This window comes from Hemitrygon akajei, chromosome 27 (genome assembly GCF_048418815.1).
Source record: "Hemitrygon akajei chromosome 27, sHemAka1.3, whole genome shotgun sequence".
Lineage (NCBI taxonomy): Eukaryota > Metazoa > Chordata > Chondrichthyes > Myliobatiformes > Dasyatidae > Hemitrygon > Hemitrygon akajei.
The window spans coordinates 35,106,207-35,131,498 of record NC_133150.1 but is presented as its reverse complement, the minus strand read 5'-3'; the positions used below and the strand labels follow the sequence as shown (position 1 = coordinate 35,131,498).

Sequence of the window (25,292 nt, the reverse complement as noted above, 5' to 3'; positions counted from 1 at the left end):
GCTCGGTGTTCTTTTCCATCTCCTTAACAATCTTTCTCTTTTCTCCAGTAGTCACCTTAAGTTGTTCAATACTAAGATACAGAATATAATCACAAACAAGAGAAAATCTGCAGATGCTGGAAATCCAAGCAACATGTACAACGCTGGAGGAACTCAGCAAGCCAGGTAGCATCTACGGAAAAGAGTACAGTCGACATTTTGGCCTGAAATGTTAACTGTACTCTTTTCCATAGATGTTGCCTGGCCTGCTGAGTTCCTCCAGCATCGTGTTTGTGTTGCAGAACATAATGTCAGTTGCCTCTGCTGCATCCTATATTCTCTTTACCAACCAAGCTAAACTCCATCCTGTTCTTGTTCTGAAGCTGCTTCTTCCCTCTTCTGTAAACTGCCCCATCTGACTACTTTTCTCATCTACTGACCTTTAATTTTCCACATTTTCAAATGACTACAGTGTTGTGTACCCACTTTCTTTTTGATTTGGCACTGCCCCATGAGTGCCAGTATTTTTCTGTCTGTATTTTTCTGGATTGGCTTTATTTTGTACATCTCATAACTACCATTATACACTGAGTTTGTTTATGTCAGATGCGGGGCATTCATTTCCTGACCCCTGATTCAAAGACCCACGATTAGCCAGAAAATATATGGGTAATTGTATTCCTTTATCTCCATATTTAAAGTCAATTGAACAGTTTTAACCTGCAATGACCTCTAACTACTGTCTAATGGATCCCTTGTGTAGTCCTTGAGAGCTTTCATCTTCTTGTACCAATGCTCCTAGTGTACTGATGTTTTGGACCCAAGTTAATGGGGATTAGCAGCGGTCAGTCCTGCATTCATGATTTCAAATACTGTAATGAAGTAATCTAACATCTGTCAGCATTTGAATGAAAGTATTAACGTGACACCTTGTGCTTGTTCCTTTAACACAAAAGGGTCCTTGTTATGATGATGCTGTGCTAAATGACTCTGTCATGGGAGGGATGCCTTTGGAGTTGAATTTGCCCGGGAGAGTCGTCATTTTGGGGTGTACACTAGGATCTTTTCAACATCAACCGTACTATTTAAATCTTGATAGTGAATCTCACAGAGTCAGACCTGTATTTTATTTTTGGCATGTTCTTAGAAAAAGGTGTAACCCTTTCCATGCTATTTAAACTTTAACACCTCATGCCTTTTATGTCTCATTGCAGGCGTTAAAACTTTAGGTTGCCAAGCTATGTTGCCAGTGCAGCTTTCATTCTGTTACTGTTGGGGTGTATTTCAGGTCTGAATCTTCATATTACAAAGTGAAAGTTGCCTGTGAGTGGTTTATTTTAATGTGGCACAGTTGTTGTATACCAGCTACTCTGTATTCTCAGTGATTTTTTTTATTCCCTCTATGGAATATGTAAATACCCGTGACCCTTTGTTTCAACCTGATGTGGAGTAATTACATTGATGATCCAAATGTATACAAAGGTGGTCTTGATCAAGTGGCAAGAGGCACCAGAAATGTTGGAATAACTAACTCGGTGATCTTCTGAAAGCCAGCATGGGCATGATGAGTAGCCACCTTCTCTATTGTCATAAGTCATGGACCTATCATTTAAATATTCATATGCTACTTTATATAAAATAAAGCCCTTCTAACATGGAGTGAATAACTAGGAGCTCTGTTTTTGGTAGTCAAGGGGAATTTTTCTTGGATGATTGAAGTTTTTTTGTGTGTATGGGGTAATGGAACTTCTAACAAATTCCAAAGGCAAACTTTTCTATTTACACTATTTTGTTCTGCTTTGAATAAAGAACCCGAACTCCAGGAAATTTAATCCGACGACCAATTGAAACTGAGGCCTAACCTGAGACTGGCTAATACAAAAATGAATTTCTCTGATCAAGCTTGCCACATCCTGTTCCATCCACCCAGCCACACAAGAGGAGTGATTGTCAATGATTTAGGCAAGAAAGTAGATCAACTGTACTTTGTTTTGGATGCAAAATTTTTAAGGAATGTGTACAATGAGAGGCCACACAAGAGTTTTGATAATTGAGCCTGGAGGCAACAGTGGTTTGTGAGGTAGTTATTCAAGCAGAATGTCACATAGTGGGGGAAAAAGGGTGATCTTTAAATTGAAGCAGATGTTTTGCAGAAAAGCCAGCTCAGATTTCAGCGGTTTGATTCAGCTTGACAAAATGGAGGGAAGGAGTTGGTGATGAGGTCACATAGATCTTGTTTGGATGTTAGACGCTGACATCAGATTTCCTAGTATTTAGCTAAAAGAAGTGAAAACTGGCACTAAATCGAACAATATGATTACTCAGGAGTTTGTATATGACTTGATAATATTGTGGATGGTAGAATTCTGAAATGGTGGTGATTGGTTGTCCATCATGTCCAACAATGACAGGAAGCCTGTGTGGGAGAGTTTTTAGAGTGTAAAAGTCATTGCACTGGGACAGTTCCATTCTCTCAACCTCAGAAGTCCAGGTCCAGTGGTATGAACAACGAGGGTCTTTGTTAGTTGTAGTGGATGGCCATCTGTGTCTTGTCATGCCCTTCACTCTCCATGGAGTGTTGCAGTTCAACCTTCCTGGCCGTTGGATCTCACTGTAGATCTCGTCGGCCCAGTCGCTGGAGCTGAAATAGGTGACTATTCAATCACTAAATTATGTATTGCTGTTTACTGAGTTGATGCTCTTGCTCTCCCTGTAGCTTAACAAAGATTAACTTTATTTGTTGCATGCACATCAAAACATTGAAATGTGTTGTTTGCATCATCAAATCAGCAAGGGTTGTGCTGGGCAGCCCAGAGGTGTCACCATGCTTCTGGCGCCAACATACCATGCCCACAACCTACTGACCCTTTGGAATGGGGGAGGAAACCAGTGCACACGGATGAAACTGCAGAACATACAGTCTTCTTACAAGCAGCAGCAAGGATTGAACTCACTGGCTAGCACCATAAAGCAATGTTCTGCCTCTTTTTCTCCTTCCTTGTTCTGCTGAACGGTGCTTCGCCTGAAATATTAGCTTTGTGCCTCTTCCCACAGGTGCAGTCTGGCCTGCTGAATATTTCAAGCTTTTTGTTTTTATTTGATGTTTCTGGTATCTGCATTTATTTTATTCCAATTATTTTTGAAGTATTATGAATTCTAAAATATACCCTTCAAATTCTTTGATTCCTTGATTTTACGTTGCGATATGAACCACTAATAAGAGTTCTCAAAAGGGTCGTGTACATTTGTAGAATTTGTCGTATTTTGCAATGATTATCTTTACCCACTCATGGTGCAGTGTTTCTAAAGCAGAGAGACACAAATGAACTCTCCGCTTCCTGTCACAGGATCACAATAACAGTGACAAACGCCCTCAGCAAAGCACAATGCTGATGTAAAGCGATATGGTAAAGTGAGCCCTCTGAAGCCTTACCTCATAACATGAATTCAAAGAAAAGCTGTGTCCAAGCTAACAATAAGGAACTTGGTGAAAGGAATACTTCAAAAGCTATATATGTCTGCTGCATGTCTCGTTACTTCAGTTTTTATAGGGCGGCACATTTTTTAAAAAAAACATTTGAAACTCAGCAGAATAGAAAAGGAAATCAACTCTGATGCAACTACTGTTTGTTAAACCATATGCAGTAAAGCAAGTGTGATGTAAATATTGGGAAATACAGCTCATTTCAGCTGTCCTGTGTACTTTACAAGTGCATTTTCAGCAGATTGTTGCTATTGTACCTCATTTGATGACCTCTTGCAACATGAGGAAGATCTGTACGCTTCCAGTAGCTGGTACGCATGTGACAGCGAGCTAGCTTGAATTTGTGGAGAGTTTAGATTCCTCGCTTAAGTAGGTGAAGTCATGCTGTCAGTAATGGGCATTAATGTGCCCTGAAGAACACTGAGATTACACTTCACTGCCACACATGCTGTAAGGAAATTATGAGTATGCACACCATCATCCTGGTCTCATCATGTGGAGGGACAAGTTTCATGCAAGTAAACCGAAGGTAAGGTCATACTTCGTTTTCCTATAATTTGTCTTTTCGTGTATCTTCAGCTGCAGCACCCTGATTTAGAAGAGTGCTTAGATTGACATTTCTGAAAGTGCCTTTACAATTGTTGTAATTCTTTATATAACCTGTTCTTTATAAAATTTGTTTATTTTTGTGGACTGATTGTGATATTTAGAAAATACCCTAGGTTTTGGGCATATTTGTAAAATAACTTTTTTGAAGATTCATTGCAGGCCAAATGGAAAACATTATAATTGATCTTAACACAAATGCATTAGATCAAAGCTAATGGAGTACAAATATGGTATTATTCTGAAAGAATTACTGAAGATCATGAACTGTTTATTGGTATTGGTTTATTACCATCACGTACCAAGATGTAGTGAAAAGTTTTTGTTTTATGTGCCATCCAGGTAGAGCATGCCAAACCTAATTACATTTAGTAAAAAGAAAACAATGCAGAGTACACTGGCAGGTAGAGGGTGTTCAGTGCAGGTACATATCAATGTTGTAATTTTACTGTAGATATTGCAAGTTTATGATGGCATTTCTTTCCATTTTCTGAATTTGCTTTTGCCACGACAGAGCAAAATCTTATCTGAAAGAAGCAACCAATTGAAAGATTAGTAAAGTTATGAAAGATTATTTATGATAAAAATGTAACATGGGACGGTGTGAAACCTCAGATAAAAGTATGGCGCTAAAACCTTTATCGAGCATCTTTATGTAGCTTTCCATGCTACAAGCTTATAAGGCATGCTCTACTCTCATTATTAGCGAAGTAAGCCACGTCTGCAATATGTAAATGTTAAGCAGATCCCATTTAGTAAAATCAATTCCTACTATTACTATTACTGACCTCCTAAAGCAGACCAGTTAGATTTAGAGTATTATCACCCATGGTGCCACAACATAAACCATTGGGTTTCAGACTTTTTGGAAAGTCAGTCACTTACCGATGATGCAAAAACTGTTGAGTCAACTTTGGCGTAGTTGATAATTCTCTTGCCTTTGAGGCAGACAGTTCGGTTCCTACACTACTAGAGGCTTGAGCACAGAAATCTAGGCTAACATTTCAGTTCACAATTGTGTGAATTTGAGCTGCTCTCTTGGATAGATGTAAGTGATCCAAAGAAACAATTTAAGAAAGGGAAGTGGTGTTGGACCCTTGTTTCAGAAGCAATAGTTACCTTTATAAATGATCTGACAATGTAAAATAATAGATGGTCATGATGTCATTCCTGCCCGCTGAACTCTCCTTTCTCGTTTAAGATCGTGCTGGTGAAACGCAGTGAGTACTTACCGGCAGCAAACAAAACTACTAACTACTTAATTAATCATACTTCTGGAAAGCAAGCACTGCAATCAATTCAATCAAAGAATGATTTTTTTGTGTACATTGGGTGTGTGATGGATTTAATGAGTTCTATTGGGCTTATTTGTTTTGTGGCTACCTGTAAGGAGATGAATCTTAAAATTGTATATGATGTACATACTTTGATAATAAATGTAGTTTGAATTTTGAACTTTGAACCTAATAAGTTCATAATTGTTGCTTCTATTAAATTATAGCAGTGACTACATTTCAAAATACTTCGATATCAAGAAAGGGATATAAACTGTTTTGTACAAATAGGAGCAGTCTCTCAGTGCAGAAGTCAACCAGTGTCACTTCAATAGAAATGTGTTGTGCATTTGCCCTGTTGACCTGGACTTCCACGTTACCCTTAAGATATTTGGTACGGGTTAGTAATTCATGGATTTGCAAATGTCATCTTCCTCTTTGGGCACATTTATCTTAACCAATTGTTCTGTTATTTGCTTATTAGGAAACTTCCCCATTTTGCTGAGTTTTTGTTTGCTTTTCTTCCTTCCTGCTGTTTCCTGTTCATAGAGACTGGGGAATGATTTTGTGGCATTGGCAGGTTCTGTTACTTTGTCCATTTGTGCTTTCTCTCCATTTGGGATAAGACCATGATGTGCACTCAGTGGCCATTTTATTATGTACCTCCTGTGCATAATAAAGTGGCCACTATATATGTCCGTGGTCGTCTTCTACTATAGTCCATCCAGTTCAACGTTCATTCGGAGATGCTGTTCTGCACATCCCTGTCATAAGGCTTGGTTGTTTGAATTACTGTCACCTTCCTGTCAGCTTGAACCAATCTGGCCATACTTCTCTGAACTCTCTCATGAACAAGGCATATTTGCCCACAGAACTCTGCTCATTGGATTTTTCCCCAACACCATTCTCTGTAAACTCTAGAGACTATTGTGCATGAAAATCCCAGGGGATCAGCAGTTTCTGAGATACTCAAACCAACTGATATCAACAGTCCATGACCAAAGTCATTTAGATCACATTTCTTCCCCATTATAGTGTTTGGGCTGAAGGATAATTGAACCTCTTGGCCATGTCTGTACGCTTTTATGCATTGAATTGCTGCCAGGTGATTGGCTGATTGGGTATTCACATTAACAAGCAGGTGTGTATAGGTTATTTGAATGAGACTAATCGAGTTCATGTTGAATTTATAGCTGCGTTAAGATGAGTAAGGCTCTGCTCACCCTGCTGTAGGAAAGATGTTATTACACAGTAAAGGGTGCAAAAAAATTTTTAAGGATTGTGCTTGTGGGAGAAGTGGGAGGGCTTGTGTTACTGGGCGAAGCTAGATTGGTTAGCACATTTTTCCTTAGATCATAGAAGATGATCTTATAAAGATTTATAAAATCATGAGAGGGCATAGATAAGGTGAATAACCATCTTCTTTGCTCCAGGGTAAGGGAGTCATTGGTTTAAAGTAGAGAGAAAAGATGAAAAATAGATCTGAGGAGAAACTTTTGCATAGAGGGCAGTGGCTATATTGGATAATCTTTCAGAGGCAATGGTAGAGGTGATAACAATTATGACAGGAACATGGATAGGAAAGGATTAGAGGGAATCACACCAATCACAGGAAAATGGGATTACCTCAGGCAACTTGGTCGCGTGGATGAGTTGGGCCAAAAGCCCTTTTTTTCTGTGTTTTTTTGCTCTTTGACTGAGTTAAAGAATGATAATATTCCCCTGTTGTAATCCCACAGTATCTTAGACCATAGAGTAGTACAGCACAGGAACAGGCCCTTCAGCCCACGCTGTTGTCCAAGCCAATTAAGCTTATGACGTCTAAATAAAATTGTCCTTTCTCCTGCACGTGATCCATAATGCTCCATTTTCTGTATTATCATGTCCCTCTCTAAGAGCTTCTTAAACATCTTTATAATATTTGAATTGACTTTATTATCTACATCCTTCATGTACATGTGTAAAAATCATTGTTATATCTCCATCTGAATGTGCAATTTGTAGTAATTTGTAATAAATAGTATGTACAACAGAAATACAGTTGTGTCAGCGTGATGGCCTGGTGGAAGAAGCTGTCCTGGAGCCTGTTGGTCCTGGCTTTTATGCTGTGGTACAGTTTCCTGGATGGTAGCAGCTGGAACAGTTTGTGCTTGGGGTGACTTGGGTCCCCAATGATCCTCCAGGCCCTTTTTACACACTTGTCTTTGTAAATGACCTGAATCGTGGGAAGTTCACATCTACAGATGTGCTGGGCTGTTCACACCACTCTCTGCACAGTCGTATGATTAGGGAGGTACAGTTCCCATACTAGGCCAGGATGCTCTCAACTGTGCCCCTGTAGAAAGTTCTTGGGATTTGGAGGCCCATACCAAACTACTTCAACTGTCTGAGGTGAAAGAGGCCCTGTTGTGCCTTTTTCACCACACAGCTGGTATGCACAGACCTCGTGAGATCCTAGGTGATATTTATTCCAAGGAACTTAAAGCTGTTCACCCTCTCAACCCCAGATCCATTGATGTCAATAGGGGCTAGCCTGTCTCCATTCCTCCTGTAGTACACAACCAGCTCCTTTGTTTTTGCAACATTGAGGGAGAGGTTGTTTTCTTGACACCACTGTGTCAGGGTGATGACTTCTCTGTAGGTTGCTTCATTATTACTTGAGATTATGCCAATCAGTGTAGTGTTGTCTGCAAATTTAATTAGCAGATTGGAGTTGTGGGTGGCGACATAGTCATGGGTGTACAGACAGTAAAGGAGGGGGTTTAGTACCCATTCCTGAGGGGCACCTGTATTGAGGGTCGGGGTGAGGGCGCTCACTCTTACCACTTGCTGGCGATCTGACAGTTAAGTCCAAGCTCCGGCTACACAAGGCAGAGTGAAGGCCGAGATCTCTGAGCTTCTTGTCGATCCTGGAGGGAATTATAGTGTTGAATGCTGAACTGTAGTCCAAAAACAGCATTCTCACATGAGCATCCCTATTCTCCAGATGTGTAAGGACGGTGTGTAGAGCTATGGCTATTGCGTCATCTGTCAATCGGTTGCCAGCACCCCCACCCTAGGCAGTACATTCCAGGCACCTACCATTCTATATGTCACAAAAAAGCTTGCCTCACACATGTCCTTTGAATTTGCCCCTCGCGTCTTAAGTAAGTTCCATTTAGTATTAGATATTTTCTCCATGGGGAGAAAGATACTGGTTGACTACTTTGTCTATACCCATAGTATTATAAGTTTCTGTAAGGTCTCCTATCAGCCCCCACTTCAACAGAACACACAAGTTTGTTAAACCTCTACTTATTACACATACCCTCTAATCCAGGCAATATCCTGGTAAACCTCTTGTGGACTCTCTCGAAAGTCTCCACATCCTCTGTATAATAGGGCAATCAGAACTGAATACAATATTCCAGATGCACATAACCAGAGTTCTATAAAGATGCAACATAACTTCCTGAATCTTGCACTCATTTAGTTGTTTAATAAAAGCAAGCATTGGATACACGTTACTAATCTACCAGCTCGTCTGGCTACTTTCAGTGGGATTATGGAATTGAAGCCAAAGATCCTTCTGTTCATCAATGCAGTTAAAGATCCTGCCATTAATTGTGTACTTCCCCCTTTCATTTGATCTCCTAAAGTACAATATCTCAGACTTGTCCAGATTAAATTCTATCTGTAATTTTTCTGCCCATACTTGCAACTGAACTGGAGAGGTTTAGAAGGCAGATGGAACCAGTTCAGTGGACAACACAGTCAGTATGGATGAGTTAGGCTGAAGAGTCTATATCTATGCTGTGTTACTCTGATCTATATCCCCACTGTATATTTGGCACCCTTCTACATTATCTATAATGTCATCTGTCTTTGTGCCTTCTGCAAATTTACTAACCCACTCATCGACTTGTATCACAGACAATAGAAGTCCCTGCAGTACACCACTAGTCACAGACTTCCAGCCAGAGTAAGACTCATCAACCACTACCCTCAGTTTTCTCTTGGGGAGCCAATTCTGAATCCAAACAGCCAAGTCACCTGGATGGTTTTACCATGATGGAGCTTGTCAGGTGCCTACTAAAATCTATAAGTGTGCAGAACTGGCTGTAGAAAACCACAACTACCTTAGCTTACCACAAACTGTTTCAAATCTAGAGTCTCTTTAAGCTGTACATTTATGAAGGCTTTGGAAGATCAGCAAAAGTCAGTGAGTAACGTGTGATTTTTGTAGCACACCAGACATCCATCTTCCACCCTTCAGGGATATTTATCCGGAGCACTGCACACACAGGGCCCTTGGTTTTGTCAGTGATCTCTCCCATTCATGCAACAATCTCTTTGACCCCCTACCATCAAGCAGAGGTCAAGGAAAGTTGGGATGGGAAGCAGCTTCCCCCTCCGCCCCCCCCCCACACTCCCCCAGGCTGTAAGACTACTGAAATCCCTGCCACCATCCAAGTCTTATCACATATGGTACGCCAGTAGTGTTATATTGCTTACTTTTTAATTTGTGTCATGAATGCACCTTATTATTTGTTAATTTATTTATTGTAGTATTACTTTGTATTGTGTGTGTGTGTTATATGTACTGTCATTTGCACCTTGGTCAGAAGGAATGCTGTTTAATTTGGCGGTATACATGTCTATGTTGAATGACAATAAACTGCACTTGAAAGATTACATCTATGTCACAGCAATATGAATAACTCAGTTTGTTTTAAACTAATGTTAAATTGATCCTATTTGAAATTATTCTCACAACTCAGTTTGTTCCAAAAATTCTAGGTCTTTTTTTTCTTCTTGCCCATGAGGGTGTTTTGAGTTCTCACACCATATAATACATGGTTAAACAGCATTTATTCCCAAGTGAATTTCTTCAAACTTCAATTTATGGTTTTGCACATTGAGATATAAAAGGTATTACTTGAGTTTAAAATTCCTACCTGTAATGCTGTACATTGCACAAGACCTTATGCGTATTATTTGTCCCCAAAGCACTTGCATCTTTTTAATACAGTACAGAGTAATGCACCTGTAAGAAAGGACTTTGCTCAGATGTGAAACTGCTGTGACTTAACAAATACAAGAACGTTTGAAAAATCAAATGCACTCACTTACATCAGAGAGATGGTAGTCTCCGAGTAAAACAGTTTTCCATCTCAAGGAAGTCATAAGGCTTTGCATAGTAGGGGGATTAAAGGTTACGGGGAAAAGGTGAGTAGGTGGCGATGAGTCCATGACCAGATCTACCATGATCTTATTGAATGACGGAGCAGGCTTGATGGCCTAGATGGCCTACTCCTGCTCCTGTTTCTTTTGTTCATATGCTAAGTGACTTCCCTGAGAGTATAGTGCCGATGAATTCTTTGCAACGAGCTTGTATTGATAAAGCACCTTTAACATAGAAAAGCATCCCAAGATTCTTAGAAACTGAAACCCAAACTGGGAATAAAATTGGATAGGTATATGGACAGGAAAGGAATGGAGAGTTATGGACTGAGTGCAGGTCGGTGGGACTAGGTGAGGGTAAGCGTTCAGCATGAACTCGAAGGGCTGAGATGGCCTGTTTCCATGCTGTAATTGTTATATGATTTTTAAGGAGCTTTTCAAAGGAAGTGGGGAGAAAATAGTTTACAGGGAATTGTTGGGCTTGGAGACAAGCTGTCTTGAAAACACAAGGTTTGAATGTCAGCATAAATTAAATTTTAAATTTGAGCTTTTACTAGAGATGGTGACTAGTGGGGTGCCACAGGGCTCGGTATTGGGACCACAGCTGTTTACCATTTACGTTAACGATTTGGATGAAGGCATAGAAAATAACATCAGCAAATTTGCTGATGATACTAAGCTGGGTGGCAGTGTGACATGTGATGAGGATGTTAGGAGAATTCAGGGTGACTTGGATAGGCTGGGTGAGTGGGCAGATACTTGGCAGATGGCGTTTAATGTGAATAAGTGTGAGGTTATCCACTTTGGGAGTAAGAACAGGAAGGCAGATTATTATCTGAACAGTGTAGAGTTGGGTAAGGGAGAAATACAAAGAGATCTCGGAGTCCTTGTTCATCAGTCACTGAAGGTGAATGAGCAAGTGCAGCAGGCAGTGAAGAAGGCTAATGGAATGTTGGCCTTTATTACAAAGGGAATTGAGTACAAGAGCAAGGAAATCCTCTTGCATTTGTATAGAGCCCTAGTGAGACCACACCTGGAGTATTGTGTACAGTTTTGGTCTCCAGGGTTAAGAAAGGACATCCTGGCTGTAGAGGAAGTGCAGCATAGATTCAGGAGGTTAATTCCTGGGATGTCTGGACTGTCTTACGCAGAGAGGTTAGAGAGACTGGGCTTGTACACGCTGGAATTAAGGAGATTGAGAGGGGATCTAAATCACATTGAAACCAATGAAGTACTTAAAAGTATATCCACTGTTCTAATGTTGAAAAACAGACTTTATCCCAGAAGCAATGTTGAGAAAATGTCCAAAACAATTTTTTAAAAATAATATTGCCCATGAAACAAATATTGAACGAGGAAAATTCTCCTTTAACTTCCTCATTATCCCTTTAAGAACTTGTCTCGGGGGCTGCATGGAACTTCTGTTTAATATCACTGAATGAATACTGATCCGAGAAGCAAGGACCTCTAGAGTTGCAGAAAGCAAATTGAAAGAATGAATTTGAAATAATGAATTCACTTGAGATTTATGCTTTCAGGAAAATGAAGGTCTGAAGAAAAGTGACTTATTGAGTTGTTTATTTAGACTTGCAACTTTAATTTCCTTGTGCAATTAATTAATCACAAATTGACCACATTTTTGGCTCCTACTTCTGCTCATTAGTGATCCTGACCACATTTGATTTCTTTGCAAGATTTAGTACAATCTGGTGACCTGACAGGTCTTTGCTATTGTTCTGCATATAAACATCCTTTTACTCCCACATGGTATTTATCAATGTATGCCTTGAAAACATGTTTACTTCAACTTTTGCAAATGGTAGCCTGTTCCAGGTTTTCAACATTCTTTCAAATTAAGTTTTGTCTTAATTTGCTAATGCCTAGTGTTAATAGTGGAGGATGAAATGGTTGGGGGAGGTGGAGAACAAAGAGAGGGAAAACAGAAGATTTATTTATAATACAGAAGTAAAGATATGAAAGCCAACTAGCAGCATCAACTTTAACAGGTTCACGTGGCATTTTGTGTATGCATATTGGAACTACTGGAATTTTGAATCTTAGCCTGAATGAAGTGTCTAAATTAGCTTGACTTTGTGTTGTCCAGTTCTTAAACAAGAGACAAGAGGATCACAGAGTTTTTTTCCTTTGGTTTCTGTGGTTTTAGCACCCTTTTCCAGTTGAGTACTTAAGGGAACACCACAGCTAAGATTTGTGAAGGGTGAAAAAGGGTGCCCTTTCTGTGTACAGCTAGTTGGGATTCATAGTGAATTGGCAGCCTGTTTATATTTTATGTAAATTGGCAATATGGTTTACAGTTTGTGAATTTAGTGGAAAAGAACAGAAGATTATATAGGAATGTGTTACTGTAAATTCTTATGTTGCTTGTGAGGGCCAGTTAGCTCCAAATATTTCTGACTTGAATATATAGAGTGAAATTAGACTTGGTTGGCCCTCTTGATTTGTTACCATCAGGAAATTGTATTCATGTAGAACCTAGAAACATGTATAAGAACCTAATTGGGCTTGGGTCATGCATTAATGGTGTTGTTAACCAGGCTAGGATGTCTTGGGAATTAAACTGTTGTTTTCAAGGAGGAAAAGGCCTTTATAAGAAATGAAGAATGTGAATTTTACATGTTATTTTAATTAAAGTTTTACTTTCATTATAGCTTGAAAAGGGAGATGTGAGTTCACTTACCCTACCAGCAAACACAAGCTACGGAGGCTCAGACACCAACATCAGCCTTGAAGTACCTGATGGCACCCCAGACCCTCATAAGACAAAAGCCGCCATAGATCATCTTCATCAGAAGATCCTGAAAATCACAGAGCAGATAAAAATCGAGCAGACTGCCCGAGATGAAAATGTTGCAGAGTACTTGAAACTGGCAAACAATGCAGATAAGCAACAAGCTTCCCGCATCAAGCAAGTCTTTGAGAAGAAGAACCAGAAATCGGCACAGACAATTTCCCAGTTGCACAAGAAGCTTGATCACTACCGCAGGAAGCTAAAAGGTAACGCCAAGAGTGGTTAAATAGGTTTTGATGTATTTTGGTGGTGTAGTTCACTGTCAACTGCATGAGCCTGACCAGACTGACCCTAGGTAGATTAACCTAAATATTCAAAAATGATAAAAAATTAAGTAAGAAGTGTTGTGATGTGTACAGCTTCATTGCTTCAGTGTCAGTCCTGTGTGAACTAATGGTCTCATGAGCTCAAGATCCAAGGGGATTGTGTGTTCTATTTTGTTCAGCACAACATCTGGTCCAGGTCTGGCTGCAAGTTTATAGAACTAGTAGAATAATAGTTCAGAATGGACTAGATGGGCTGAAGGGCCTGTTCCTGTGTTGTAATGCTCCATGATCACAAGTTCGAATCAGCTTGAGATAACAGCATATTTAAGAAAAAGGAATACATTTATGTCAGAGTGTTAAAATAATAGAACATCTGGAATTTATGCAAAATTATCCCAGATTAAAAATGTCATTGCTTTTAATCGGAGAGGTAGTAACTTCTGGTATTTCATTAAGATGATTTCAATTGAGTATGAATAAGGATCCAAACAAAATACCAAAGATTTTTTTGTTTGAAAATCTAAAATCAGAGAGAACATGATGGAACCTGTCAAATATACTTTTAGGATGTTGTTTCGCCTAAGCAGGTTTCTCTTCTTCCCTTCCTAAAGTAATGACTCATTGGCATGTAATCATGTCATGCCACTACCTTTTCCAAAATGTGGCCTGGATAGTGAGGTTTGGTTGGCTTTTTTAACAGAGTAATGCATAAACAGAAATCCCATCCTTAGTCGTTTCCACAATTGATCACTTCTCACTTGCTGATTACTTCCCCTGGCTCCCTCCTCCTTCCACTTCTCCGATGATCCACTCTCCTCTCCTATCAGATTCTTTCTTCTCCGACCCTTGACCTTTCCCATCCACCTGGCTTCACCGATCAGCTTTTAAGTAGCCTCTTTTCCCCTCCCCCATTTTTTTATCCTGGCATCCTGAAGAAGGGTCTCAGCCTGAAATGTCGACTGTTTACTCGTTTCCAAAGTTGCTGCCTGACCTGAGTTCCTGCAGCAATTTTGTGTGTGTTACTCATTAGTAATTGTAAATTGGAGCCTTTGTTGATTTGAATAGCATCCACCTGATGGTTAAAAGACTGTTAACAACCCTCTACCCTCTACAGTCACCTGTGTCACTGTAATCCAGAAGTCATACCTAGGATATTCTGCTTTATGGATTTTCTTAAAGCTTAGGTAACTTCTATGATTTTATTTTCAAATTAGTAGTATGCTCTTTTTATGAGATAGTAGCAAAAATGTTTTCTAGACTTTCATTTGATTAAAAGCTTGAAATTCAATTGAGTGGAATGCAACATTTCCACTCAGTTTTGAAGTTAGTTTTGTTTTCACTGATGCCAACTATTCGCTGGAAACAAAAAGCAGAAGATAGGAAAATTAAACCTAGACGTATGGTTATATTCCCCACCCACAATGAAATGTAATACAGCGAAATAGAAACTGAGACTTTGAACTCGAGTATTTTAGGGAAATTTTAAAACTCATTTCATCTTCCTTATAATGCTGAATTTCAAACAAAACAATAGCAAATACAATCAAGAAATAGAAAATAAAAAAAAAAGATTCTGGAACAATGAAGAGAGAGAGAATTAAATGCAATGAGATCATTTGCATCATTGTTCTTCCTCATGCTGCAAAAATTATTCTATATTCTGAATGGTTTAAATTATATCACTAATTTAAAGTGGGTTATCAACTGTTTCTTTTTTTGGGGGGGAAGTATGAATGTATGTAGAGTGCTTCATTGGAATGTTAATCTGAACTTTCAAACACTGTTTAGAGAGTAGAATTAGTAATGCCCATGAACAAATTATCTAAGTGTCTTTTTACTGTGTTGTTGAGCAGCTTGAAGATGCATAAGAAGGCAATGTATCACCATTTAATAGTTAAAAAGCTAAAGCTATAAATATTGCTTTCTGCATAATATACATATTAAAAATTAACTTTTACAGAGATAGAACAAAATGGTCTTTCGAGGCAGCCAAAGGATGTTCTACGGGACATGCAGCAAGGTCTGAAGGATGTGGGTGCCAATGTCAGAGCTGGAATCAGTGGATTTGGAGGAGGTGTAGTGGAAGGTGTGAAGGGAGGATTATCTGGCCTTTCTCAAGTCACTCACACAGCTGTAGTTTCCAAACCAAGGGAGTTTGCAAGCCTGATACGAAACAAGTTTGGCAGCGCTGACAACATTGCCCATTTGAAGGACACGATGGATGAGTCACACCAGGAGGAGGCCACCAGGACTCTAAGTGGCAGTGCTACATTAGTATCAAGTCCCAAGTATGGAAGCGAGGATGAATGTTCCAGTGCCACTTCTGGCTCTGCGGCTGGTAGTAACTCTGGGGCAGGAGCTGGAGGCATGGGGAGTCCGAAATCAAATACGTTGGATAGTCATCACAACAATTTCGATACTATCCTGGATGAACTTCGTGAAATTAAAGATGGTCAGTCCCATTTAGAGGATGCAATGGAAGATTTGAAAGGGCAACTACAAAGAGACTATGCCTACATGACACAGTGCTTGCAGGAAGAACGATACAGGTATTATTATTATTGTTGTTGTGGTTTGACTACAAGATAAATGAGTTATCTTCATGAGTTATAAAAATTGGTAATATTCTTCATAAAGCTTTTTTTATCCTCCTTGTGACTCCCCTTAGTATACTAAAGAAGGTTTGCATCTCAAAATGAAGCAAAATACTGTATCTATATGTCACTGTGCTCATTCCTATTACATTCACTACAACTCTGATACTTCTAGTCTACATGCACTGTGATGGAATTTTCTTTAAGATCAGTAGACTCTTTCCAGTCTCATTTTGGATGATGACTGTTCTCGATGGTAATTTGTAATCATCCGGTATGATCGAAGGATGGGTGCTGTTCTCTTATTTGAAGAACCCCTTTCACTACATAATCAGTTTTGCTTTGGACCTGCAGTATATTTGTACTACATTTATCATAACAAATGGGAATAAAGAGGAATTACCACTGGCTTCCCTTCATGAATATTATCCAGTTGCTTCTGTTGAATTATATGAGTACAGTCCTGTGCAAAAGTCTTAGGCACATATATATAGCTAGGGTGCCTAAGACCTTTGCACACTATCATATTTATCAAACTGGAGGAGAGAGCGAGTTTGTAAATCTGGCAGGGGCAAAGAATGTTGGGAATGGCAACGTTGGTGGATACTACAGGAAGGGGTGCAGGATAGGAGGCAGAGGAGGAGTTCCAGGGACGGGGAGGTGTGGCGTGGGTGCAGAGACACCCAGTCCTGAGACACTAGGCAAGGTCACTTGATTTCAAACAATTGGTTTATTGATCATTACACAATGTCACTCTGATGCTTCCCATTCCCTCCTCTCTTCCTTCCCCTTTCCCTGACCATGATTCCCCTCTTGCTGCCCACTTCCCACACTCAGTCCACAATAGAAACCCATATTAGAATCAGGTTTATCATCACTTACGTATGTACCTATGACTTTTGTACAGTACTATATATGGGTATCATAGCTTCAGAAAAGATGCCCTCTGGTCTCGAGTCATTCTGAATTTAAGTCATTCTCACTGGTGTCTGACACCCTTACATAGAATAAAAGGATAAACTGGGCAAAATCTTAACTAGAATTTTGCAGTACAGTATATAATGTTCACAAACATTGTTAACATTGAACCATAAGGTGGCACTATAGTTCTTGACTTTGCTGCTCTAATGTTTCTGGTTGGACTGATATTACAAAAGATTAGTGCAATTAACCTAGGCAAAGTACTGATTCTAACTAAGCTGTTTGTTGAAAGTGTGTTTACTGGCTGCATTTACAGCCTTGTATGGGAACACTAATGCCTTTGCGCAGAAAATCCTACAAAAGGTAGTGGATTCAGCCTAGTATATCATGGGTAAAATCCTCTCAACTATTGAGCACACCTACATGAAAAGTTGCCATAGAAAATCAGTATACATCATCAAAGATCCTCGCCATCCAGGCCGTACTCTTTTCCCACTGCTGCCAACAGGTAGAAGGTAAAAGTGCCTCAGGACTCGCACCACCAGGTTCAAGAACAGTTACTACCCCATTAGGCTCTTGAACAAAAGGGATAACTACACTAATTTAAGGATTCTTATCTTGTTAGTTCATGCTTGTTATTTATTGCTATTTATTTTATTATCTGCATTTACACAGTTTGTTTACAGTTCCTGATGTGTACAGTTTAGTTACTGTTCTATAAATTTGCTGAGTATGCCCACAGAAAATGAATCTCAGGATTGTATGTGGTGACATGTTTGTGGTCTGATAATAAATTTTACTTTGAACTTTGACTGTGCTCTCAGCCCAACCAAGGAATGGCCATTGTCCTTCACTGTGCTATAAAGTTACAAAAGCCCTATAGCCTGCATAAATCTTTACTGTAACCAAATGTAATGTGGACATGAACTAGTCTAGTTGAATTTAAAAAATACTAAACTGTTTTTTGGCTGCAAAGTATTGGAGCAGTCCATTGATGAATCCTGTTAAGAATTGCATTTACAGACTTCTGCAAAATGCCCAGTGAACATGATTTGAAAAAAATAATAAAGAAGATTTTCAGGCAGCTCCATGAAATAGGACAACTGTGTATCCTCAAATAAGAAAAGCACTAGACAATATAAAACTAATCACCCAAATAATCACATTAGTTCGCTGATGACACAATGGTGATGGGGCTCATCACCAACAATGATGAGATGGTCTACAGAGAGGAGGGGAAAGCATGCAAGACCTGGTGCCAGGTAAAAAAAAACCTCTTCCTCAAGGTCAGCAAGACAAAGGAGATGGTTATTGACTTCAAAAGAACTCTCATCACTCACACCTTTCTTTACTTCACGGAATAGCAATGTAAGTTTCAAACTCCTGGGAGTGCACATCTTGCACAACCATTCATGGTTGTAGAACACATACTACACAATCAGGAAAGCTGGCCAACCTCTCTACTTTCTAAGGAAGCTGAAGACAGCTGGACTATGTGCATCTACTGTATACTTTCACCTCACTACAGGAAGGATGTGGATATTACAAAGAGAGTGCAGAGGAGATTGAGGAGATTGAGTACGAGGATGTTGCCTGGGTTGGAGGGCGTACCTTATGAGAATAGGTTGAGGGTACTTGGCCTTTTCTCCTTGGAGCGACAGAGGTTGAGAGATGACCTGATAGAGGTGTATAAGATGATGAGGGACCTTGATCGTGTGGATAGCTAGAGGCTTTTTCCCAGGGCTGAAATGGCTAACACGAAGGGACATGGTTTTAAGGTGTTTGGAAATGGGTACCAACGGGGTGTCAAGGGTAAGTTTTCACACAGATAGTGGTGGTTGCGTGGAATGCCATACTGGTGGCGGTGGTGGAATAGGATACAACAGGGTCTTTTAAGAGCCTCTTAGATAGGTACATGGGGCTTAGAAAAATAGAAGGCTACATGCTAGGGAAATTCTAGGCAGTCTCTAGAGTAGTTTACATGGTTGGCAGAACATTGTGGGTCGAAGGGCCTGTAACGTGCTGTAAATTTCCCATGTTCTATGTTCTTTCAAGTCATTTTACAGATGTGCAGTGGAGTACATTCTAACAAGCTACGTCATTGCATAGTATGGAAACTACATTGCAGTGGACAGGAAGGCTCTGTAGTGGGTAATAAAAACAGCCCAAAACATCACTGGCACCAGCCTGCCTTGCATTAAGGACATATATATAGAAAGGTGCTGGAAAAGGGCCAATAACATCATGAAGGTTCCCACCCATCATGCTTGTGGACTGTTTATCCAGCTCCCATCAGGGAGGAGGCTACGTAGCATCCATGCCAGGACCACAAAACTCAAAAACAGTTATTTTCCTCAAGCAGTAAGGCTGATCAACACCACCACTCACTAACCCATCCCTCCACACCTCCAGCCACCACTACATCATTTCCTGTCAGTCACATTGGTTACAGCCTAGTGTTACTTTATGGACATACAATCAATATGTACACTATATAAGCCATCTTACCGATTTCATATTTATTGTGTTTCTGTTACTATTGTGTTCTTTATCTTTGTGGGTATTTTTTGTGCTGCATCAGATTCAGAGTAACGATTACTTTTATAACTTCCAATTCCCTGGCCCCAACCGCTTCATTTTTACCATGGATATTCAATCCTTATACACCTCCATCCCCCATCAAGAAGGCCTCAAAGCCCTCAGCTACTTTTTGGATAACAGACCCCACCAGTTCCCCAGCACCACCACACTCCTCAGGTTGGCGGAACTTGTTCTAACTCTCAATAACTTCTCCTTTGGTTCTTCCCACTTTCTCCAGATCAAGGGCGTAGCCATGGGCACTTGCATGGGCCCCAGCTATGCCTGCTTCTTTGTGGGTTATGTGGAACAGTCTATGCTCCAAATCTATACTGGCACCACTCCCCAACTTTTCCTCCGCTACATTGATGACTACATTGGTGCTGCTTCCAGCACCCATGCTGAGCTCGTCAATTTCATCACTTTGCCTCTAACTTTCACCCAGCCCTTAAATTCACTTGGTCCATCTCGGACACTTCTCTCCTCTTTCTTGATCTCTCGGTCTTCATCTCTGGAGACAGACTATCCACTGACATCTTCTACAAACCCACTGACTCCCATAACTATCTTGACTATACCTCTTCCCACCCTACCCAATGCAAAAGTGCCATTCCCTATTCCCAGTTCCTCTGTCTCCGCCACATCTGCTCCCAAGATGAGGCTTTCTGTTCCAGGACTTCTCAAATGTCCTCTTTCTTTCAGGATCGTGGTTTCCCTTCTGGCGTCATCAAAGATGCCCTCACCCACATCTCCTCCACCTCCCGCACTTCAGCCCTTAACCCATCCTCCCGTCACCACAACAGGGACAGGGTTCCCCTTGTCCTCACCTGCCAGCCCACCAGCCTCTGGATCCAACATATTATACTCAGCAACTTCCGCCACCTTCAACAGGACCCCACCACCAAGCACATCTTTCCCTCCCTACCCCTCTCAGCTTTTCGCAGGGATAGTTCCCTCTGTGACTACCTGGTCCACACGACCCTCCCCACAGAACAACCACCTGGCACTTATCCCTGCAAGCGCAAATGCTATACCTGTCCCCACACCTCCCCCCCCCCCCCCACCCCTTACCACCATTCTGGGCCCCAGACAGTCCTTTCAGGTGAGGCAACACTTCACCTGCGAGTCTGCTGGAGTTGTCTTGCATCTGGTGCTCTCGGTGCGGCCTCCTCTACATCGGCGAGTCCCGACGCAGATTGGAGGACCGCTTCGTCCGTCACAATAGACAGGATCTCCCGGTTGCCACCCACTTCAACTCTGCCTCTCATTCTCATCTAGATATGTCCATACATGGCCTCCTCTACTGCCATGATGTGGCCAAACTCAGGTTGGAGGAGCAACACCTCATCTACTGTCTGGGTAGCCTCCAGCCTGGTGGTATGAACATTGAATTCTCCAATTTCCGGTAATTCCCTCCCCCTTCCCCTATCCCAGGTCCCTCTCTGCCTCTCTCCCCTTTCAACTTTCTGCTTCTTTATCTCTGCAGTTCTTTCATGCTTATCCCCTCCCCCTCCCCCCTTTATCTCTCCTCTGATTGGTTTTCCACCTGGCGCCTCTAGGCCCTACCCCCTCCCCTATCTCTATTACTGGGCTTCGGCCCTCTCTTTTCCCCCATTCCTGATGAAGGGTCTCGGCCCCAAACGTTGGCTACTCTTTTCTCACGGATGCTGCCTGACCTGCTGAGTTCTTCCAGCGTTGTGTATGTATTCTTTGATCCACAGCATCTGCAGTTGTATTTTTGTGTAACAATTACTTTTTTCTCCTTTGCACTTGTGTACTGGAAAAGACATTAAACAATCTTGAATTTTGAATAAAGGAAGACCAAAGTAAGCAAACTTGAAGGAAAATGGGGCATTATCCCCCGGAGTTCCAGTTGGGGTTCAACCAAGGGTTCCATTTGTGACTCCTAAAAATTCAGTTTGTCCTTTTAGATATTTTCATTAGTATATATGTTATGTTTCACCTGATTTGGTTTGTTATTTTTATTTCTAATTACCAGATCTCACTGCCTACTTGTGAGTTCACAGCTGTTGTTGATTACTTATTATCACGTTGTCATCAGGTTAGCCATTTTATTGTTTGTACATTTCATTTAGTTGAAAGCACTTTGTGAGAAGTCGAAGGAATTTTAATCAGTATTTCTATCTACCTGTCATGAGAACACAGAGAAGTATTGGCTTTTACTCAGCTCCTTGTGTAGTATAAAGCATTGGTGAATAATGAAACTGCCTTCAAACTACAACTATACCAGGACTGGAGTTTATCTATCTGTCTAGCTTAAGAAAATGGGGAAGCTCTAGAACAAGGGCAGAATGATATAAAATTATAGGTTTAGATTGGAACATTAACAGATGGTTCAAAACCATGTTGGTCAGATTCAAAATGATAAGAGCAAGACCCGAAATATAAGGAAAGGCTTAAATTTGTAAGAAGTGGTTATGAGCTGGAGCTCATTGCCTGTGAAGGTCTTTGGAACAGAGGCAGTCAGGATACATCAGAGGAGAACAGGATAGGCATACAGTGGATATTTTCAGGTTTACATGAAACGATTGGGTGACAATATTAATTGGTTCCATTGTGCAAATGGTCATTTATTCTGTAATAATAATTTGGAAATGTTTGCTGTTGTTTGGAGAAGAGGGGAAGTTGGAGCGAGACAAGGAACTACAGATTGTGCAGGAAGGAGAACTGGGTGATTTAATTTGTCACTTTTGTTATACTTTGAAATGGCTGATGGTGGAGCTGTTCACCATGTGTTTTCATAGTTTGTGCCACCATGATTTTAATCAGCTGCTTTAGTGTGCATTGCAAGCCAAAGAGCACACAATACTCTTAGTTTTATGGCTTCATTCTTTTAATAGAACAAATTCTATTCAGACCCACAAGGTGTCTAGTAAACCAAACTGTCAATTTTTTTTATTCCACAACAACAATTTGCAGCCAATCTGTAACTACTCTTTCTAAACCTGTCATTGCCCTCACCCCACTTCATTTTTCCTTGCATTACCATCACTTCATTTAATTGCTCCTGCTCTCCACTTTATTCTTTGCTTCCTTTCTTTTCCATGTTGAATGTTTCCAGGTTTCAGTAGAAGATCAACAACACTAACTGTGTTCCATTTCTCTTTCCTGAATGCCAATTGGTCTGCTGAAGGTGTGTTTTAATTCTGTAATCGTATTTTGCTATCCACCCATTCCATGTTATGCTTTATGGTGAATAAGTCCCCATGGCCAAATGAGATCTGTCCATCAATGTTACAGAAAATGGCTGAGGCCTCTGGTGAAGATTTTTGCATCTTCAGTTGCTGAGGGTGAGGAGGTTAGAAGTTAGCTAAGGGTGGAGGTTAGGTAAGGGTAGCAGGGATAAGCCAGGCAACTACTGCCTGGTGATCTTTAAACTAGTGGTAGGGAAGTTACTGGAGAAAATTCTCAGGGATAGGATTTATCTCCATTTGAAAAAAGTGAGACCTCATCAGAGATGGTTAATGTAGGGGAAAATCCTTCGATTTCGTAGTTTAATTTTGAGGACGTAACTAAGACAATAAATGAAGGTAGAGCAGCTATCAATATGAAGTTTAGCAAGACAGGATCCTGTATGGTTGGCTATCCAGAAGATTAGGTACATGGGGTCCAAGTACTGCTGACTAATTGGATGCAAAATTGGCTTGGTAATGGCGGGCAGAGGATGGTGATTGGAAGTCTGTGACCCCTGTACAGCAGGGATGAGGCTGGGACCCCTGTTGTTTGTGATCGATGCAGACAACTAGGGTGCCAATGTTGGAGAAACTATTATTAAGTTCAGAGATGACAGCAAAATTAGTAATGGTGTTGATATCAAGGAAGCTTGTTTGAAAATTCAACACGATATAAATCAGATAAGTTGAGTGGACTGAGCTTAATCCAAACAAGAATGAGGTCATGCTTATTGGAAATTCAAATTCTGGTGACATACAGAGGAAGTGGCAGAAGCCTTAGGATTGTTAATGTCCAGGGAGATCTTGGGTGTAAGCCCATAGCTGACTGAAAGTGGGGGGGGGGGGGGGTGAGGAAGGTTTTTACATGCTTACCTTCACAGACAGCCATCGAGTATGAGGATTGGAATGTCATGTTGCAACTGTGTCATACTTTGGTTGGATGCCACACTTACAGCAAGGATGTAGTAAGGGTACAGAAGAGATTCACCAGAATGTTGCCTGGGACAGAGGGTAGTATTTTTTTAGCCTGGTTTATTCTCACTGGAAAGAAGAAAGCTGTAGGGTGACCTCTTGGGGGATTATATAATTATGTGGGTGTAGATAAGGTGGATGTTCAATCTTCTTTCCCAGGACTGGGAGTCTAAAACTGGTGGGCACAAGCTTAAAGTGAGAAGGGAGGTAAAGGATACCTGAAGGGTAAATTTCTTAGCCAGAGGGAGGTGGCTATCTGGAGTAAGCAGCTCGAGTATGTAGTAGAGACATACACAATTATATTTAGTAATAATTTGGACCGATAATTAGAGAAGAAAGGAGAATAGAGATACAGGCGTAATGCAGGTCAGTGAAATCAGTGTAGATGGGCATCATGATTCGCATGGACGATGTGGCTCTAAAGGGCCTGTTTCTGTGCCATATGGTTTTCTGAATTTAAAAGTTGGGATGTTTATGTTGTAACTTTACAAACCACTGGTCAGACTGTACTTGGAGAACTGTGTTCAGTCTGGTCATCACAATGCAGGAAGACATGGTTATATTGGAGGGAGTTTAATTGTGGTTCACCAGGAGGTTGAAGGAGTTGACTTTGAACTTTTGAACTTTAATTTTGAGATTGGGTAGGCTTTTTTCCCCCCGAAGCAAAGGTGGCAGAGAGTTGACCTGATAGATGAAATTATGCATACAGTAGGTTAGGTGGATAGAATCTTTTTTTCTCTCTCATAGCAGGGGGTATCAAATACAAAAGAGCATAGGTTTAAGGTGAGAGAAATGAATTTTAAGGTAAAGCGTTTACACAGAGTGATGGATATCTGGAGAAGGTAGGTGGTGGATTCATATCTAATCACTATATTTAAGAGACATGGTATCCATGTCTATAGGTGCCTCAAAATTGTCGTGTAAGTTGATAGAATCGTTAAGAAGGCGTATGGTGTGTGGACCTTTATTAGTCAAGTAAGTGAGTTCAAGAGCCATCAGCTGATATTGCAGCTCTATAAAACTCTGGTTAAACCACACTTGGAATATTGTATTCAGTTCTGGTCACCTCTTTATAAGAAGAATGTGGAAGCTTTTAAAGGAGATGCAGAGGAGATTTACCAGGAAGCTGCCTGGACTAAAGGGCATGTCTTATGAAGGTAGCTGAGCGAGCTTTTCTCTTTGGAGTGAAGGTAGTTGAGAGGTGACTTGATAGAGGTGTACAAGATGATGAGGCATAGATTGAGTGGACAGCCAGTGCAGAAATGGGTATTTAAGGAATTCTTAGATAGGCGCATGGATGATGGGAAAATGGAGGGCTGTGATCTCAGAGTAGTTTAGCACAATGTTGTGGGCCTTGGGGTCTGTAGTGTGCTGTAGTCTTCTATGTTCTAAACCTCTTCCTATCCATTCCTCTAACTTCATTGACATAACTTAAGACTTCCTTCTCTCTCAT

The 25,292-nt window shown here is 40.6% G+C and overlaps 1 protein-coding gene across 4 annotated transcripts in view; it reads left to right on the top strand.

Annotated features, from left to right (window-relative positions):
• The window catches only part of tmcc2 (transmembrane and coiled-coil domain family 2), a 144,131-nt gene that overhangs the window by 100,272 nt on the left and 18,567 nt on the right, over nucleotides 1-25,292 (top strand). For 3 of the 4 annotated variants that reach the window (XM_073030622.1, XM_073030625.1, XM_073030623.1), the window contains 2 exons: nucleotides 13,176-13,521; nucleotides 15,542-16,130. In XM_073030622.1, coding sequence (XP_072886723.1) covers nucleotides 13,176-13,521; nucleotides 15,542-16,130 — 935 coding nt within the window. Of the gene's footprint in view, nucleotides 1-3,812; nucleotides 3,993-13,175; nucleotides 13,522-15,541; nucleotides 16,131-25,292 lie in introns of those variants that run through there. The other variant, XM_073030624.1, reaches the window with a different exon arrangement.